At 51.2% G+C, this 17,245-nt stretch overlaps 1 protein-coding gene across 3 annotated transcripts; it reads right to left on the bottom strand.

The window, feature by feature from the left end:
- Positions 1-245: 245 nt before the first annotated feature.
- ACKR3 (atypical chemokine receptor 3) lies at positions 246-12,586 on the bottom strand. Of its 3 annotated transcripts, none has more exons than XM_033424601.2 (3): positions 12,442-12,534; positions 11,254-11,296; positions 246-2,193 (listed from the first exon to the last, which is right to left on the bottom strand). In XM_033424601.2, the coding sequence occupies exon 3, from the start codon at positions 2,165-2,167 to the stop codon at positions 1,079-1,081; it is 1,089 nt and encodes a 362-aa protein (XP_033280492.1). In that variant the 5' UTR covers positions 2,168-2,193; positions 11,254-11,296; positions 12,442-12,534; the 3' UTR covers positions 246-1,078. The 3 variants fall into 3 exon arrangements, with proteins under 3 accessions (XP_033280492.1, XP_033280486.1, XP_004262605.1); XM_033424595.2 differs by having other exon boundaries at positions 11,201-11,296; positions 12,442-12,517; XM_004262557.3 differs by lacking the exon at positions 11,254-11,296 and having other exon boundaries at positions 12,442-12,586.
- Between the last annotated feature and the right edge of the window lie 4,659 nt (positions 12,587-17,245).

Below are 17,245 nucleotides of genomic sequence, written 5' to 3'. Positions count from 1 at the left end.
AACCACTGCGCCACCAGGGAAGCCCCAGGGCATGAATTTAAAAAAAAAAAAAAAAAACACTCACACTCAAATTTTTCTCCTTTTATATCATTTCATCCAAGTTAATCTCTCGGGCTTTGCCTTTACGGTAGTACTCTTCTTTAAACACATTTATTCGGTTGATCATCTATGCTGTAAATATTTGTATTATCATCAAACATGCCACCTAATGCCAAACATGCTTTTAAAACTTAGACCCAAATGCCTTTTTAGGAAAAAAAAAACTTTATTAAAAAAAAATAACTTACAAATGGAAAGAACTCTCTGAAATACAAGGTTTGTTTCGTGCGCCGTGTTACAGACTGGAATAGTGTTGCTTTCTTTATTTTCAATGTAACTTTACAATAATATTAATGTCCCAAACTGCATTACAGAGCAGTTTTCGTTCCATATCCCAGACCGGGTCAAAATACCACACAGATAGAAAACTATCGTAAATAAAACATTTCAGCCGAGACCGGCATGTATTTATATATATATTTATATGTATGCGTGTGTGTGTGTGTATATATATATATATACTTTCAAAACAGCTAACAATTAATGTCATCCTTAGTCAAAACGGAAGTCAAACTAATGTCGAAACTACAACACTGAATATATGTCAGCATTATACCTCCCATACAATATTTAAAATATATTTAAACTTTCAAATACATTTAGAAGGTACATCAAGGGTGAGAAAAATAAAGTCTTAAGATTTAAATACAAACCACCATATAAAACCTTCAGGGAGCACAGAAAAGTCCTATTTTACAGAAGTGCAGGCAAGGCTGTCCCGCAGCTGGTGTGACAAGCAGCGGGGACTGCTCGGCACAGCCCCGCACGGTGGGTGCCACTCCGTCGGGACACACGGCCACGCGACAGACAGCCGCATTGGCACGAGAGAGAGAGAGAAAGGAGCCACAGGGACACACGTTCCCCTTTTCACGCAACCGCGGCATCAAGCCTGAAGCCACTTTGCTTTACTGTGGAAAATGACGCAGCCCGGTGCCCTGCTGGAAGCAAGCACACCATCCCGGAGGCCGTGCAGAGCGCGTCACTTGGTGTTTTGCTCCAAAGCCGAGTACTCGGTCTCCGACACTCGGGAGGCATCGATGAGCTTGGTGAGACCCGTTTTGGCCGAGTACTTGAAGATGAAGGCTTTCATCAGCTCGTACCTGTAGTTGCGGTTGATGAAGCTGTAGAGCACGGGGTTGACGCAGCAATGCACCAGGGACAGGCACTGCGTGACGTGCAGAGCCGTGAAGAGGAAGTTCTCCAGCTGGCAGGTGAAGGGGATGTAGTGGAGGATGGAGAAGATGTCCAGCAGTACCACGACGTGGTAGGGGAGCCAGCACACGAGGAAGACCACCACGTAGGAGAAGATGATCTTCCGGCTGCTGTGCTTTTCCTGGTCACTGGAGGAGGAGATGGCTCGGGCGAGCAGGAAGTAGAAGACGGCAATGATGGAGAAAGGGAGGGCAAAGCCCAGGACCACAGAGATCAGCTCCATGCTGATCAGCCACTCCTTGACGCTGTGCTCGGGGTAAAACGACCGGCAGTAGGTCTCATTGTTCGAAGCGGACGTGACAGTCTTCAGGTAGTAGGTGTCGGGCAGGGACACGCAGAAGGCCAGGAGCCACGCCAGGACACACACGGCGCGACGCATCATCTTCTTCTTGCGGCTGGAGGTGTTGGTGAAGTAGGCGACAGAGAGGTAGCGGTCCACGCTCATGCACGTAAGGAAGAAGATGCTGCCAAAGAGGTTGATGGAGAAGATGAGGTGAGTGACCTTGCACGTGAGCTCGCCCATGGGCCACTGGTTATGCTGCACGAGGCTGACCACCCAGACCGGGATGGTGACCACCACCCACAGGTCGGCGATGGCCAGGTTCAAGATGTAGCAGTGCGTGTCGTAGCCCGTGGTCTTGGCCTGGATGTTCACCCAGACCACCACGGAGTTGGCGATCATGCCAATCACGAAGATGAAGATGTAGATGAAGGAGAGCGTGTACAGCAGGACGTGCTTGTTGGGCATGTTGGCGCACTGCACAGTGTCCACAACGATGCAGTCACTGCTGTTGCACGGCCAGCTGATGTCGGAGAAGTTCCCCGGTTCCGAGTAGTCGAAGACGTGCAGATCCATGGTGTCACGGGCAGCGATCAAACGGCCTATGTGCAAAGGCAAACGAAAGGATGGAAGACCAGAACGGCTCCATTAGCAAACACTCCAGATCTGTAAAACGCTTTCCCAGTGCCCCTGTGTGCTCAGCGGTTTCCCCGTAGCTCCCTAGTATCTTTGCGAAGAAAGGAGAAAAGAAACCAAACATAACAGAATCTGCAAAAGAAAACACACCCAGATTCTAAATCCCTGTGGATCTAAATCCATCTCTCTCAAAGAGAGAAACAATGTTTGCTTTCTCTGTCTTTGCAGGGTTGTGTTCTCAAGACATCGTCAGCCTGGCTGTGCCCAGGGTGTGAGACCGACACAGTCCAGAGGCCAGAGGGACATCAGGCCCTGAGCCTCAAGCCCAGTAGTGCCGAGGGCCCGCTCATTCTCTGCTGGGGAGGGCAGAGCCATCTCACCTATGTCCCCAAGAGCGGCGGGGTGGATCTGTTCCTGGCACTGGTGTATTACAAGTGTCCTGCTCGCCTGTCTCAGGTCCACTGCGGTTTGCAGTCAGGAGGCCCCTGGAGATGCGGGCAGCGTGTGGCACGCCCTGCAGCTTCCCTGCACCCCAAACCTGCAGCCTCTGACTTTGCCATGTGGTTCACAACTCAGCGCAACCAACCAGCTGTCTCAAAGTGTGGGCCATTGCCTAGTTTTCCATCTTCTATTTGTCCAACTGCTTCAAAAGTAACTGGTACAAAGACCTGAAGCACAAAAACCACCACCTGCTGCATCTCTGGAGGGGCTGACTTTTCTCGTCTTCCCTGCTGACCTGGCATGAGGTCAACACTCTCAACTGTCACCATTTTAACACCCATGGAGAACCCAGGCCCGAGGCTCCACTATGCCTGGAAATGATTCCCCCACAAACACCAGCTTCGAGAGCTGCCCAGGGCTGTCTTCTGCTGACTGGTCCACCCAAGGGCCCTGAAATCCCTCCACCACCTGCCGTGGGATGGCAGCCTCACTGCATGACTACGGGAAGGAAGATGTAAAATGAAACTATTCAACCTGAGGGTGCCCTGATCGGAGTTATCACCTAGGGTAAGGAGTTTGTGCTTCCTTTTCACCTGTTGCAGGTAATGACTGACCACGGGCCAAGCTTATTTGCCAAGTTCATTTAAAGTGGACTCCAGGACTTCCCTGGTGGCACAGTGGGTTAAGAATCCACCTGCCAATGCAGGGGACATGGGTACGAGACCCTGGTCCGGGAAGATTCCACATGCCGCAGAGCAACTAAGCCCGTGCGCTACAACTACTGAGCCTGCGCTCTAGAGCCCACGAGCCACAGCTACTGAGATCACGTGCTGCAACTACTGAAGTCCGCGAGCCTAGAGCTTGTGCTCCGCAACAAGAGAAGCCACCGCAGTGAGAAGCCCGCACACGGCAACGAAGAGTAGACCCCGCTCGCCGCAACTAGAGAAAGCCCGCGTGCAGCAACGAAGACCCAACACAGCCAAAAACAAATTAATTAATTAATTTTTTAAAAAAATAAAGTGGACTCCAGGCCACATGTAAGAGCTCCCAGAGGATGAGGACTATGGTCCCTGGGTCAGTGCCCAGGTGACCGGGCTAAGGGTCTGCAGAGGCCCAGCTGGGAAAGCACCCATCTGGTGATCAGACCTTCCTGGATTGGGCTTCAGGTTCCTCACTCATTAGTGTTTAGTTTGAGACGAGCTAACCTGTCGTGTGCCGCTGCTTTCTCAGGACACCAGCACACATCTCACGGAGCTTCTTAAGAATTCACGGGCCTGAGACAGAACCTAACACAAGCAGACACTCAAAACTCCATGCCCGCCCCTCCCCCTCTCTTTACCTATTAGAAAGCACAGGCTCACTTAGCTTTTGCTCCACGTTCAAAACTGACTCTTCCCAGCTGCTGGGAAACGTCCTGCCCTGGAGGGAGACGCAGGAGCCACGCAGAGAGCGCGGTTTGATGCTCTCACCTCCAGGCTTCATGAACAGAATCCCAAGAAGTGAGACCGTCTGCTGCCTCCCAGGGCTGCCTCCAAACTCACGGCAGAGGACCTGCTCTTGAATCCCATTTACGGATACAGCCCTCAGGCTCCTGTCCCTTCTCCTCCGTGGGTTGTAAGCGGCCTCTGGTTCCCCTCCAGGTGACCTGACCACACCTCAGTGTCCCCTGCCACTGACAGAGATGGCTGGACCTTCCAGGAGGTGGCTGGAACCGCGGGCCCTGCAACCGGGAAGCCTGGTGGTCCTCAGTCACCCCACCAGGAGGACCCTCGGGCCCTGGGACCACCAGCTTGTCGCAAGACCTGACCCGTAGCGCGCCCATGCAGAGTCAGCCGGGTCAAGTTAGGACAAATAAACTGCTCACGTTAAGAGACTCTGGAATGCCCTGTGCTAAGAGGCAGCTCCAGGACCCCAAGAGGACACGGATACACAGAGGACGCCTCTGAGAAGCCAGGCCCCCGACCCACTGGATGGGCCTCAGTGTGGGCAGCCACCCCCAGACCAAGCCTTCGAGGTACTACCGCCCCCTCCCGCTGCCCGGGCTGCTCACCTGCCTGGAGCTGACTGTGCCCGCGGCACCCCTGACCCCAGATGAGGGCAACAGGGGATTTGCGCTTTCCTCGCCTGCCTGGCTCTAGCGTGCTGACGCTTCTCCCCCGTTTCCTTAAAATGAAACACATTTGCAGCATGGCTTAGTTTTATAAAGCGCTTGCACCCCGTGACCTCATCGGCCCCGAGCCCCTGCAGAGCAGAGAAGCTCAGCTAGAGGACGAGCCACAGCCCCGCCACAGCCCCACAACGGTGGGCTGGCCCCTAGCTGGGGCTCCTTCATCTGCCCGCACTGGCACAGCCCTAGCAGGCCTCGGCGGACACAGGCAGAAACCCTGGAGTGTGGGTCATTCACAGGGGCTGGAGGAGAAGGAAGGACCCCCAGCCTGTGCTGGCCTGACTTGGATGCCATGTCCTCACCTCTGTCTTCAACCCAAGGAGTCATTCCGCTCGCTGGGACACTCTTGTGCCCTGCAGGGTCCAGGTGGCGGGGCACTGCTCAGTGTGGACAGAGGGACGCACGCACGCAGGGGACCTCGGGGAAATGCCTCTAGGACCCCACTTCTCCCACACAACAGACCGTCCGCACTCACACCACTGGGGCTGGGCCAGCCCTCGGTGTTCCCTGAGCCGGAGCCGCGGTGGGAAAGGGCTCAGGGACCCTGAATCGGTCCTTTGGTCTCTGCCCTCTGGGTGACGAAAACCTGATTTAGTGACCACTGGTCCTCTGAGCCCAAAATGTTACTCGTGAACCGGGCACGTCACTCCCTGCAGCCGTCCTTTCCCCTCGCTCCTGGACAGCATGAGGGAATCTTCCAGAAAGGGCTGAGGGGAGAGCAGAGGCTGGGGGGCTCCTCGCTGGAGCTTGAAAGCCAATTAGCCAGGCTTCCCTGGTGGCGCAGTCGTTGAGAGTCCGCCTGCCGATGCAGGGGACACGGGTTCGTGCCCCGGTCCAGGAAGACCCCACATGCCGTGGAGCGGCTGGGCCCGTGAGCCATGGCCGCTGAGCCTGCGCGTCCGGAGCCTGTGCTCCGCAGTGGGAGAGGCCACAACAGTGAGAGGCCCGCGTACCACAGGGAAAAAAAAAAGAAAGCCAATTGGCCCCACTGATCAATCATCAATCACTGATCATCTATCACTGATCACCCATCAGCCCAGGAGATGAGGCCAGAGGCCCATGCCTTGGCCACCAGCCTCCTGCTGGGGAACCCACCCACCCCGACCCCACGGCCGAGGCTCCAGTGGTCCAGAGAAGGAAGAGAAGCACCAAGAGAGGAGGTTAAACAAGGAATGCAGTGATCCAGTCCTTCCCCGATTTAAGCGGGAAGCTGAAGGGGGAAAAAAAGAAAGAACGCCAGACGATAGCGTAGCTTCGGTCATTTGTTATTTTACATGCATTCTGTTCTGGAAACAAACAAGGGCTCTTTCCAGAAAAGAAACTATTATGATATAAAGACAATCTGCCATGTTACGTCACATGTGGTCCGTGGCTGTCTGAGCGTGTGTCCCAGAGGTCTGGGGCTAACGGTGTGCGCCCCTCACTGCCCCACTGAAGACAAGAATCTTCCTAAGTCACTGGCTTAGGTTTTAACAAGTGATGCTCTCAGAGCTCCTGACCCAAACAAACACATGACACAGCAACTACGAAATATCGACCCAGGCCCCTGGTTCCCCAAGACCTGGCCAAACCTGAGGGAGGAGGGGGTGAGGGAGGCTTTCCACCGAGCCCCTGGGGCCACTCAAACCCCCTGAGATCCCGCAGCAGAGTCTCATCTCCAGGAAAAGCGGGAGTGGGGATCACCCCATCCACTATGGAGGCCCCACTGCCTGTGCCAACCAGGAAGGACCTGCGGGCCTGACACTCCGCGTATACACAGTGACACCTCCCAGCCGTGTGGCTGGGCTGCGGACCCCAGGGCCTGGAGCAGATGCCCTCATCCACTGGGACCTGACCCCCTCTGCTGGAATAAACCAGCAGTTCTGTTCCTGTCAGCTTGGGCCAGAGCTGAGGAGGGACTTCTGGGTGTTAGTCCCACCTGCCCACTGCCTGCCTCCCTGTGGGCCAGGCCCCCCACCGGGGTGGACAGGAGAATGAGAGACCACTTCTGACACAGGTCATAACATCTGCATAAAGATTCCTGATGGAAGGAAAAAAAAGGGGCTTGGAATAAAAGATTCTTACCATTGTTTAATTTTACAAGTTCACATGTTCTCCTCTCAAAATACATATTCCCAGGTCCCCAAATGTACATGCAAAAATGTTTACTGAAGCACTATTTATAAACCAGCAAAAAACTAGGGACAACATAAATGTCTACCCACGGAGGACAGCAAACCACTGTCTGGAATATAATGCAGCTGTACAAAGAAACAGGAAACCTACTTTTACGAACGTGGAAAGTTACACTTATACATATACCGTAATCTCATGTACGTTAAAAAAAACCAAAATTATGTGTATTTTTATAGATAAATATATGGGTGTAAAGGAATGGGAAAAAGATCTGTAGTAAGTATAACTTTGGGCTGGGAGTGTGGGATGAGGGGACAAAGGGGGAACTGTAGTTTCTACTCTATACGCTTCCGTATGATTTGAAACTTGCTATCAAGAATTCTGTAAATGTGAATAGAGGGAGGAATGTTTCCCAGAACAATAAAGGTTCACGGCCCATTTTTTTCTAGACCAGGGAGATCCCACTGAGAACAAAGGAGTAATCATCACTTTTCATTCCCTTTTCCCCAACACGTACTGCTTTATCTCACCAAACCCCCCTCCAGGGATCACTTCCCATAGATTCCATGCCCAACACCTGCTTCTGGAGAGCATCGCACTTCTGCCAGGACAGGAAGTGGATTTTCCTACAGCCTGAGGATGGAGGGCCGGCATCCGTCCATCCCGCCTCCCGCACCGGCCTGGGGTCTGTAAAGGAACTCATCTGCCACTCGCATCCCCAAATGGTGGAAGGGAGATGCACCACTCATTTCTCAGGCTTATTATTCATCAATCGAGTATCCTTGGCAACCACTTCAAGCGGCCTGACACATTGAGCTGCTTCCAAATGGTTGCCCTGCGCTCACCAGGCCAGCTGGGGGCAAAGCCAGAATGAGAATCTCCAAGTTCAGGGTCCCCATGGGGTGGTAGTTTGGCCTGCAAGGAATATGTCCTTTCACTGGCCAAAAGTCACTCCCCTCCAGGACACAGACTGCCACGTGTTCAGGCGTCTGGCCGGTGTTCCCCAAAACTGCCTTCAGTATGATTGCAATTTCCGATCACAATCCCGGGAAGACCCTTCCCGACCAACCCCTGAGCCCCTCGCTCCCCAAATAAATTCCATCCCAAATATCCCCTCTGTTTCTCCCGCCTTCTCCCAGCCCGGCCGCGCATCTCCAGTCTGCGTCACTGGGCTATTGGTGTGTCTCTCCTCATCCTCAAGCTCCCACCTCACGACATCTTACTCTCTGTGTACAGAGCAGCCAGCAATGGCACCTGGACAAAGTAGGTGTTCAATGAATTCATAGTCAGTGAATCGACCTCCCCTAAGACCAGAAATCTGAGGTTATCAATGGAAGTGGAGGCCCAGAAGAGACCTTTCTGAAATCCTCACAGAGCTAAGATAAACATCACTGGTTTCTACGTCCCCAGATGTTTGTGGAGCCCCTTCTGTGAGGGGCACTGCTCTGGGGCATAACAAACTGGCACCATCACACCCGTCTGCCCCCAGGAACTCGCCAAGTAACCGAGAGGTTCAGGAAGGCAGGAGGGCGGTGCCGGACCCCCAAGGAGAGAGGGGATGGTGGGATGCTCAGTGATATGCCATGAGGAGGGTCACCGAGTCTGGCTGAAACAGTCAGGCGGGGCCTGTCCACGCAGGAGCCACCAAGGCCTTGAGCAAGGGACTGGCTTTGGGGCAGAAAAGGAGGAAAGAGGTGACACAAACCACGGAGAAGGCTTGCACTGGAGGCTGGGTGCAGGTCAGACTGGAGGCAAACGCCAGGATGCCGTGCAGAGAGGTGAACACAGGCCAGGCCGCCCAGGGCACCAGCTCGGACGCCAAGGGGCCCTCTGGGCCCTCCAGGACCTCTGCCTGCAGGTGGTCTTGTTAACTGGTCTTCTGCAATTGGGACTTGTGTCCTCCCAGGGTGGAATTTCACGGAGCAGCTCAGTGTTGTCCCAACAGGATGACCCAGCTCGGCTAATCTCGCTGCTGGGCACCTGGAAACTGAGGTCAGACAGGCAGCAGGACCAACAATCTCAGGGGTGCGGCTCGTACCAGCTCTCATCACTCTCCCCACTCCCAAGGGACTCTCCAGTGGCACTCAGCCTCTGGTCTCCTGTGAAAGCCCTGCCCCTTCTACTACTCAGCCCAGTGCAGTCTGCGTAAAGAGGGCCCGCATCATCTGTAAAGGTCATTAGGAAACCGCACGTCATCGGCGTTTGTTTCACTTCTTACCAATCCTGCATTAGATCTACGGGAAAGTCCAGGAAAGCTTCAGCCCAAGCCTGGGAGGCCACCTGCTGGGGCTGAGAGCAGAATGGGGGCAGCGTGTCCCCCACCCCGTGTCGCGCAGACAGAACAATGCTGTCCTGACTGCTTACTTTACACAAGTCAAGAATTGCTCTGAATCACTCGAACACTTAAAAAAATAAGAGAGAGAGAGAGAGAAAGAAAAATCCAAGCCCTAATTCAGATATGGGCCGCCTATTTCCAGAGTCCTCAGACACGCTACACAGACACACAGGGCAGCCTTGTCCACTGTAAGTATTGGGGGAGATAAAACGAACCCCACATCCAGAAACCTGATCTGCTCTATTGTGCTTAGCAGCCCAACAGGGAAGCAGTGCCGGACCCAGAAGGGCAGATCCAGAGATTCCCACGGCACAAAGGCTGCCGTCTGGGTTGATGGGTGTAACCAGAGCCCTAATTCCCACCCAGCTTAGTATCAGGATGAGGTAGTGGGAGGTCAGCCAGCCCAGGACAGCCACTCACCTCCGGCTACACACAACGGGGTTCCCAGGAGAACAGGACGCAATCTTAGACAAAATTAAGCGAAGACCTGACCAAGATTTCTGTAACAATAAGAGAACTGGAAGATGCTAGCCACCTGGCTGGCAGGGCCCTCACCATGCGGTCCCCATGCGGCCCCCTGCACCTTTATGTGTCCCTTGACCTAGAGCGGTCCAAGGCCACCTGAGGTGGTCTCAGCCCCTCCACCTTTAAATGCTTGGAACAAAAAAAGAAGGAGTCAGCTTCCAAACCTACTTGGGGCTCAGCAAAATTTTCACTATAAAAATATGTAATTCTCTCATCACTTGAAGAACCAAGCAACGTTTGTTTTTTTCCAATTCTAAGCTAGTAGATTCTTATGTAACCAAAGCATCAAAGATTCCCTGCAGAAAACCATTAAGGATTCAAAATCAGAGGACTCCCCCTTTTTTCCTTTCTTTCTTTTTTTTCTGCTTGCTTGCTTTTACTTTAATAAGACATATGTGTCCCAGAGCTCCAATTTCCTGGGCTTTAAAAACACTTGACATGACACACAAATGTCCACCTACACACATGCAGTTCGATTGGAAGCCCTTCTAATACTGTTTTTGCTCCTGAGTAAAACCAAGCTCCTTGGTTGCCTGTACGAAAAGGACAAATACTTTCTAGCCCCCAATTCCATTCGTGTTCTGCAAAATCACTGAGGACCATCTCAAGTCCTGAGTTACTCTTGGGGCTCACAGAATGACTCTCTTTCAGTCTCAGGTTTGAGTGACCAACTTCCCTTGTGTCTCCTGGAAAACGGGAGCCTCTCTGCCTGGAGTGATCACACAAAAAGCCACTGTTCCTGATTAAGTAGGTTTTTTTGTTTGGGTTTTTGTTTTTTTTTTCCATCCAGAAAGCCTATACTTTGCCTGTTCTGGACCTGATTAGAAAACATAATACCTTCTCCAGTCTCTCAAGACTTGCTGTTAATATGGGATAACCTCACCTCCGAAGTCCTGACTCAGTTAAGCATCGTCATGCTGCCTGGACTGTACTCTCTGGAACTTTTTTAAAAACTACGATTGCAATGCACACCCCTTTAAAAAACTCAGATGGGCATTTCTCAATTTTCTTTTGCTTTTCCACTCTAATCCCGTGCAGCCCTCCTCCCCCACCCCGGTTTCCAGGAGGCTGTGGCATCAGGCTCCGCAGTTGTGTGCACACTGGAGTGTTTATTGCAGAGACTGGGGAAAAAAGAGCAAATTGTTTCCAAGCTAGAGCTCCCATGTGCAACTCCGCTTCAGAAAAAGGCTCTGCATCTGGGGAAACTCAAGGGCTGATGAAAGAAGGGCAAGCAGTTTATCCATTTAAAATCTATGGGAAGTTAAGCACAGACACCAGCAGCCTCCACTTTCCTTTCTAGGCAAGCCTATTTGATCTCTGCATTTTCCTGGAATAAATAAAGGGACACAAAGGCAGCATCGGCACATTTAAAAAGAAAAGAAAAAGTTACCACATTGAGATTTTGCAGAATGAAGTTTCAGGGGATGTCAGGGCATCAAATACCTTCAAAGGGCTGTAAACCATTTCAGGGAGGCCTCTTCTACATCTGGAAAACGTAATTATCCTGGTGTGAGCAAGTGAATTGAGAGAAAAGAAGGAAGGAAAGAAGAAAGAAGGAAGGACAGATGGAAGGAAGAGAGAGAGAGAGAAAGAAAGAAAAGAAGGAAGGAAGGAAGAAAAGAAAGAAAGAAAAAGAAAGAAAGAAAGAAAGAAAGAAAGAAAGAAAGAAAGAAAGAAAGAAAGAAAGAAAGAAAAGAAAGAAAGAGAGAGAGAAAGAAAGAAAAAAGGAGACAGCCAGTCTGACTTTTACAACTTCTCATTCTCCCTGGAACTTACAAGTCTTGGCTAACCACCCAACCCTGACCTCACTGCAAAGTTTTTACTTTCCGTCACCCCTCAAACCTTTATGCAGGCTAACAAAATTCATGTTTTACTTTAGGAGTATAATTAAATTGCAAAATCCTACACTTATGTGTGTGTCTTTTTTTTTCCAGCTGAAGTTGGATTTAACACCTTCTGAGCGAACAATAGATACTCAAATTAGATCAGGAGGGATGCAGTCAAGAGACAAGACCACCGAGCTGTATTTAACATTCACCCTTACAGCTTCCGGACTTACAGGCCCTGGTAATCCTCCAAAGCAGTGAATTCAAACCACTCTGGACCCAAAGAGATTCTCAGCCCAGTTTTCTTCTTCGCTCAAGGATGCCTCTTCATAAATGGTACCTCTTTCTGGAATTACACATTCACTGCCAATTCTATTTCCCAGTGGATATACCAGAAGCAAAACAGGTAGGCAGCGGTGCCAAGCTGATCCCAATGCCAACCTTGAGCAAGCTGAATGGACAGTCTGCCTTCTTGTGAAGTTCTCTGCTTGCAAATAAACCCCAGATTCCTCAATCCAACGAACACACACACACACACACAGAGTGCCTTCCACTTCAGAAAACTGCCCTTTTTTACTTTCTGCAGCCAAGGTGAAGCCCCCAGTTAACAACCACACTCTGCAATGCAGCCCTGCAACACGCAGCCTGTGCTTTCAGAAACCAGACCTGCAGACTCTCCAACACCCATCACAGCTTATAAGAAAGAAGAGCTCTGAAAAAGACCATTAGCTTAAGAGCAGAGCCCCTGCCCGCCCTCCTCCCCTCCTTTCTAAGCAAGGCTGCTGACCCAGCACAGTTTCCTTACCTCCCGGCTGGACTCCGCTCCGGCTTAGGGCTCAGGGCTCGCCTTCCCAGCTCCTGCGCTCACTGCCTTAGGGTTGAGCACTTTGCAGGAAGTGTGAGCTCTCGGGCTGCAGATTTGCGTTATATACACTGCAGGGAGGCGGCCTCTAGATGGCAGCTTTGTAACCCGCATCTCCTCCCTCCCTCCTCCAGCCACCCCCTCTCTGCGCGCGCGCGCGCGCACACACACACACACACACACACACACACACACACACACACACACGCTTGCATGCACGCACACACTTGCACCCGCGCACACACACCCCTCTTGTAAACCCCGATCTGTAATTTCCGGCCAAGCTCTCCCACACAAGCATACTCTTGGGAAACCCCAGCCTGCCTTCATTTGCAAAGTTTAATGAAGCTACGAGGTCCAGACCCTGGGGGGGAGATGTGTCAGCAGAAGAGAAAAAAAAAAGGGCAAAGAAACCCTAGTGCTTTGCAAAATCATCAAATATTTATCTGGTCTCAGGTATATCTTTGATAATCCCATTAACACCAAGAATTCCTTTGAATGCCTCTTAGCTCTAGGGAAGACTTTGTTCCCAAGACAAATTGCTCTGAACTTCTGAACTTCAGTGTTGATTTATTAAGCCTGGGTTGTCTTTGTTAATTCCTCCAAAACAGAAGTAACAATTTTGGTATGCGAGCAATGAACGCGTACCACCGCATATACAACCAAAGTGAGGGAAAGAGCCTCGCAATAGATTTTAGTCGATTTTATTTAAATACTTTCATCTGTGAAGGACTTTAGGTGCAGAAATCTTGACGATCTAATGAAATGATGTTCTGAGGCACGCCCAGTGCCAGGCACACATTAGAGGCATCACGCGTGTCTTTTGATAATGTCCTTTACGGAGGTGAATTTAGCAAATATTTCTTTATTTTTATTATTGAAATCTACATTCTTATCTAGAAGTGGGTAGCTGGCGTTCCATCCGTGGGGGAATTGGACCTAAAAATGTGTTCCATATAACAATCACCGCTACTGCCCTATTTACATAGATCAGGATGCCTTAAGCTTTCACTTTTCAAGCCGCGCTGAGCTTTTCCCCCCAGTAACGCGCAGGGTTGTGGCTTTTGTTTTGCTTCTGCTTCTCATGGCGTTAGTTCTGTGGCGCAACTCCCTGCGCGCTGGCACCCGGTGTTCCCACTCTCACCCCAGCTGAAGCTTTTTGAGGTTCTTTTTATACTTCTACTAAAAATACCAGCAGACAGCCAAACGCTCCGTCTGGAGGATTGGGAGGTCAAACTCTCACGCGGCCAGAAGGCCTGGGTATGCAGAAAGCCCTTAACAAAAGAAATATTTTGTTTAGATGAAACTTCACAGAGCACAGTGGAAGTCACCGCAAAATGGGAGCTAAGAGCACACCTGCTCCGAGGGCTCTCACAGGGGTCTGCCCACCCTGTCCCTGCCCATCCGGGCGCTGTCCTTAAGAACTGGCACGGATCTTCTTCCTGTCCTGTTGCCTGGGCACCCAAAGCCCCATCTCCGAGCTCCCACAGTGAAAGCTGCTGTAAAGCAAGACCGCAGGCAGCTGGCTCTGCGCGCACGCAGGATTTGGGGAGACCGTACGAAAACCCTCGTGACTTTCTCGGTCCTGTTTTCTAACAGCAGGTGACCCTGTGTCTGAGCCTGATGGAAATGTACCTGTGGCGGCCAGAGCAGAGATCTCCTCCGTGACACTGACACCCAGGCTGACTTTCTATTTCTATGAACGTGATCTGTCCCTTAATGCGATTCTCTTTTGGCAGGTTTGGGGGCAAGACCGAAGCGCAGGATGGGTTTGAATCTGCTCTCAATTAAGTGCGCTACGTTGAAAAGAAAGCAAGCTTTGCCGAGAAACCCGCGACAGGACGCAGTTGCTGAAGTGGAGGAAGGAAAACGCAAAGTAGGTGTTAAAAAAAAAAGAACACGCTTCAGTTCAGACGCTGTAGGACCCGCGCTCCCCAGTGGCAGAGCTGGGGCGCCTGTCGCAGCACCAGGAGGACGGCGAGGGGTGCAGGAGCCGCGCGGGCACAGTCTGAGTGCAGAGCTGTGTGCATGGGTGCCCCCTGGGACGAGGCCTGCAGCCCTCCCGGGTCTGAGTTCTGCCTGGGTCTCCCCACCCCTGACGGAGAACCCAGTCCTGGGGGAATTGAGAGGGTAAGTAAGCCAATGTTCTGTAAGGGAGGAAGATTCCATCATCCCAAGACCTAAAATGTCTCTTGGAACGTTTGGAAGTCTGCCCCAGCTGGTGGAAGGATTGCATTTGGAAGGGAGGGTTAGTCTCAGAGGAATGAGTTTGGTTCCCCCGCAGTGGGAAACTGAGAAGGCAGGAATGGATCGCTCTCCCTAGAGCTGTCCCGGCTGACCCAGAATTCATAGATCCTGGACCTGTTTTGCTCGCCCTGACTACATAGTGCAGCGGGGGCGGTGAAGGGGTTTTCAGCCAAGCCCCACGCCCCATCCTTCCCTGTCTATAATCTGCACCTGGGATTTCAGACTCCGCAGAGCAGGCTGTCGCCTCTGGGCTCTGATTTGCCTGCAGATGTGGCACCATCATCCTCCTGCCTTGAAACCCCACCTCACTTTCAGAGGGATCCTGGAGGGCCAGAGTTGCGGCTGGCGGGCTGAGGGCTCCAGGGGAGCACAGTTAGGCTGGAGAGAGCGTGGACTCTGACAACTGCAAATATGGTCCCAGCTCATCTGCATCATCAGCCCAAGGTCTGAAGACTGGCTCTGCCCGAGGGCGGGCGTTTTGTGCATCCTCAGAGCATCACACAAGGTGTTACGGATTCCTAGAGCCAGCCAGTAGACATCTTGGCCCGGCGGGAGTCATCTCAGCCAGAACTGGACATCCCCCCAGAATAACAGATACTGACACCTTCTGTGGGGGAAGGACCTGGAAGGAAGGACAGAGCCCTGCCCACAAGGGGATGGGGGTCCCAGCCTGGGCTCCATCCAAACAGGCCTGATTTGGAACCTGAATTATACATCGTTATCTCCTTAGGCAACCAACCTCTTTGGGATCTTAGGTTCGGGTCTTTGAAATAATTATAATAGAACGTTCTGTTCTTGGCAGGTGCCTCTCGGGGTTAAATGAAAAGGTTAGAGGCACCTCACAGGTGCCAGGAAGGCTAGTTCTCTCCCTCTTCCTCCTCCCCTGGCCGCGGCCAAATTCTGGTGACACAGAGCATTTTTGAAGATATACAACCCAAGTCTTGCCACATTTTATGAGCTCTTTCATAAAGTTTGGCAAGTTTGCACAATAACAGCTCTGAGTGTGGAACTTTTGCCGGGCTCTGTGCTAAGGGCTGCGTTCTTTCAGTTAATCTTCACAGCAGCAGCCATTAGCCTAAAATGTCTCTAGTTTTGTCCCGCTTTTCTAACTGAGAAAACTAAGGCCCAGAGAGAGTGGGCAAACTGCTCTGGATAGCTGTCAGTGAATAGAAGTGGGATTCAAACCTGGGTTTACCCAGCTTCACAGCACATGCTATTACCTGGTGCCGCAGAAAGACATACTCTTAAAACAGAAAAACCATTGTGAGACATATATCAGGGTGTGTTAAGTTGGTTCCCTAAAAACAGACTCTCGGATGAGAATTCAGGGCAACTGTTGTGTAAAGGATGTGCTCCCAGAAGAACCTGGCACGGATAGGAGAAAAGACAACCAGAGGTGCAATTTCTAGCTAAGTCTCAGCTGCAGCCTGACCCCTCATGTCTCCCTGAAGCCTAAGTTCCACCCTAATTTGTCCCAACTCCAGGCAAGGGAGCTGGCTTTTGTGCTCCTATATCCTTCAACCAGTGGATTAGGGCTACTGGCTGATGGATGGGGTAATGTAACCCCCAGATACTCCCCATTCTCAACCTGTGTGGGCAAAGCTACTCCAGTAGCCCAAGGTCAGTCTCTCAGAGACTCACCCAGTCTCAAGCCTGGGCAGTAAACCCACATCAAGCGTTGGGGAGGGGTGCACAGAACTAGAAAGGGGTCAGAGGGAGCTGAGCGCAGCACCACCAGGGTCCACCGCACTGGGCATCTGTGGCATCTATTGTATCAATCTGACCCAAATAAGAGAGTACTCTCTAATCAAGACTCAGACCAACTTGTTTCTATGCCAGGCCCTTCGCACCTGACATTTTCTGTTCTTGGAATGCTCTTTCCAATAACGGTTATATGGCTGCCTTCTTCTCACTATCCTGTTTCAGGCTTGAATAAAATTGCTTTAGAGAAACTTGCACCACTCTAGCCAAAAAATCCTCCCATCCCAGTTACTCTGTCATTATCCTGTTTTCTTCATAACAGTTAATCACCATCCAAAGTCGTCAGTTCCTTGTTTGTCTTCTCCCCACTAGAGTGTAAATTGCCACAGGGCAAGAATGTGGCTGTTTTGTTTCAAGGCAGTATGCCTGTGGTCACACTCAGTGCTTGGCCCGTAGTAGGTGCTCATAAATATTACCTGCATAAACTCGGAAAAATCTCACTTTTAAATCAGGTTTTCACCCGTCCCATATTTTGCTCACCTTCTGACTCGTAGAAATGGAGGGGGGGGGTGCGGGGGGGACGAGGGAGAGGGTGGTATTTAGGAAAGAGCCCAGGTTAAGTGCTTTGAGGAAACTTAAAACATAAACCTTGAATTAGGAGGTTGAGATTAACATATACACACTACTATATATAAAATAGATGACCAGCATGGACCACTGTATAGCACAGGGAACTATACTCAAGATCTTGTAATAACCTATAAGGGAAAAGAATCTGAAAAAGAATATATATGTGTGT

This window comes from Orcinus orca, chromosome 7 (genome assembly GCF_937001465.1).
Source record: "Orcinus orca chromosome 7, mOrcOrc1.1, whole genome shotgun sequence".
Classification (NCBI taxonomy): Eukaryota; Metazoa; Chordata; class Mammalia; order Artiodactyla; family Delphinidae; genus Orcinus; species Orcinus orca.
The sequence above is the reverse complement of the archived record's forward strand: the minus strand, read 5'-3'. Positions and strand labels throughout refer to the sequence as shown.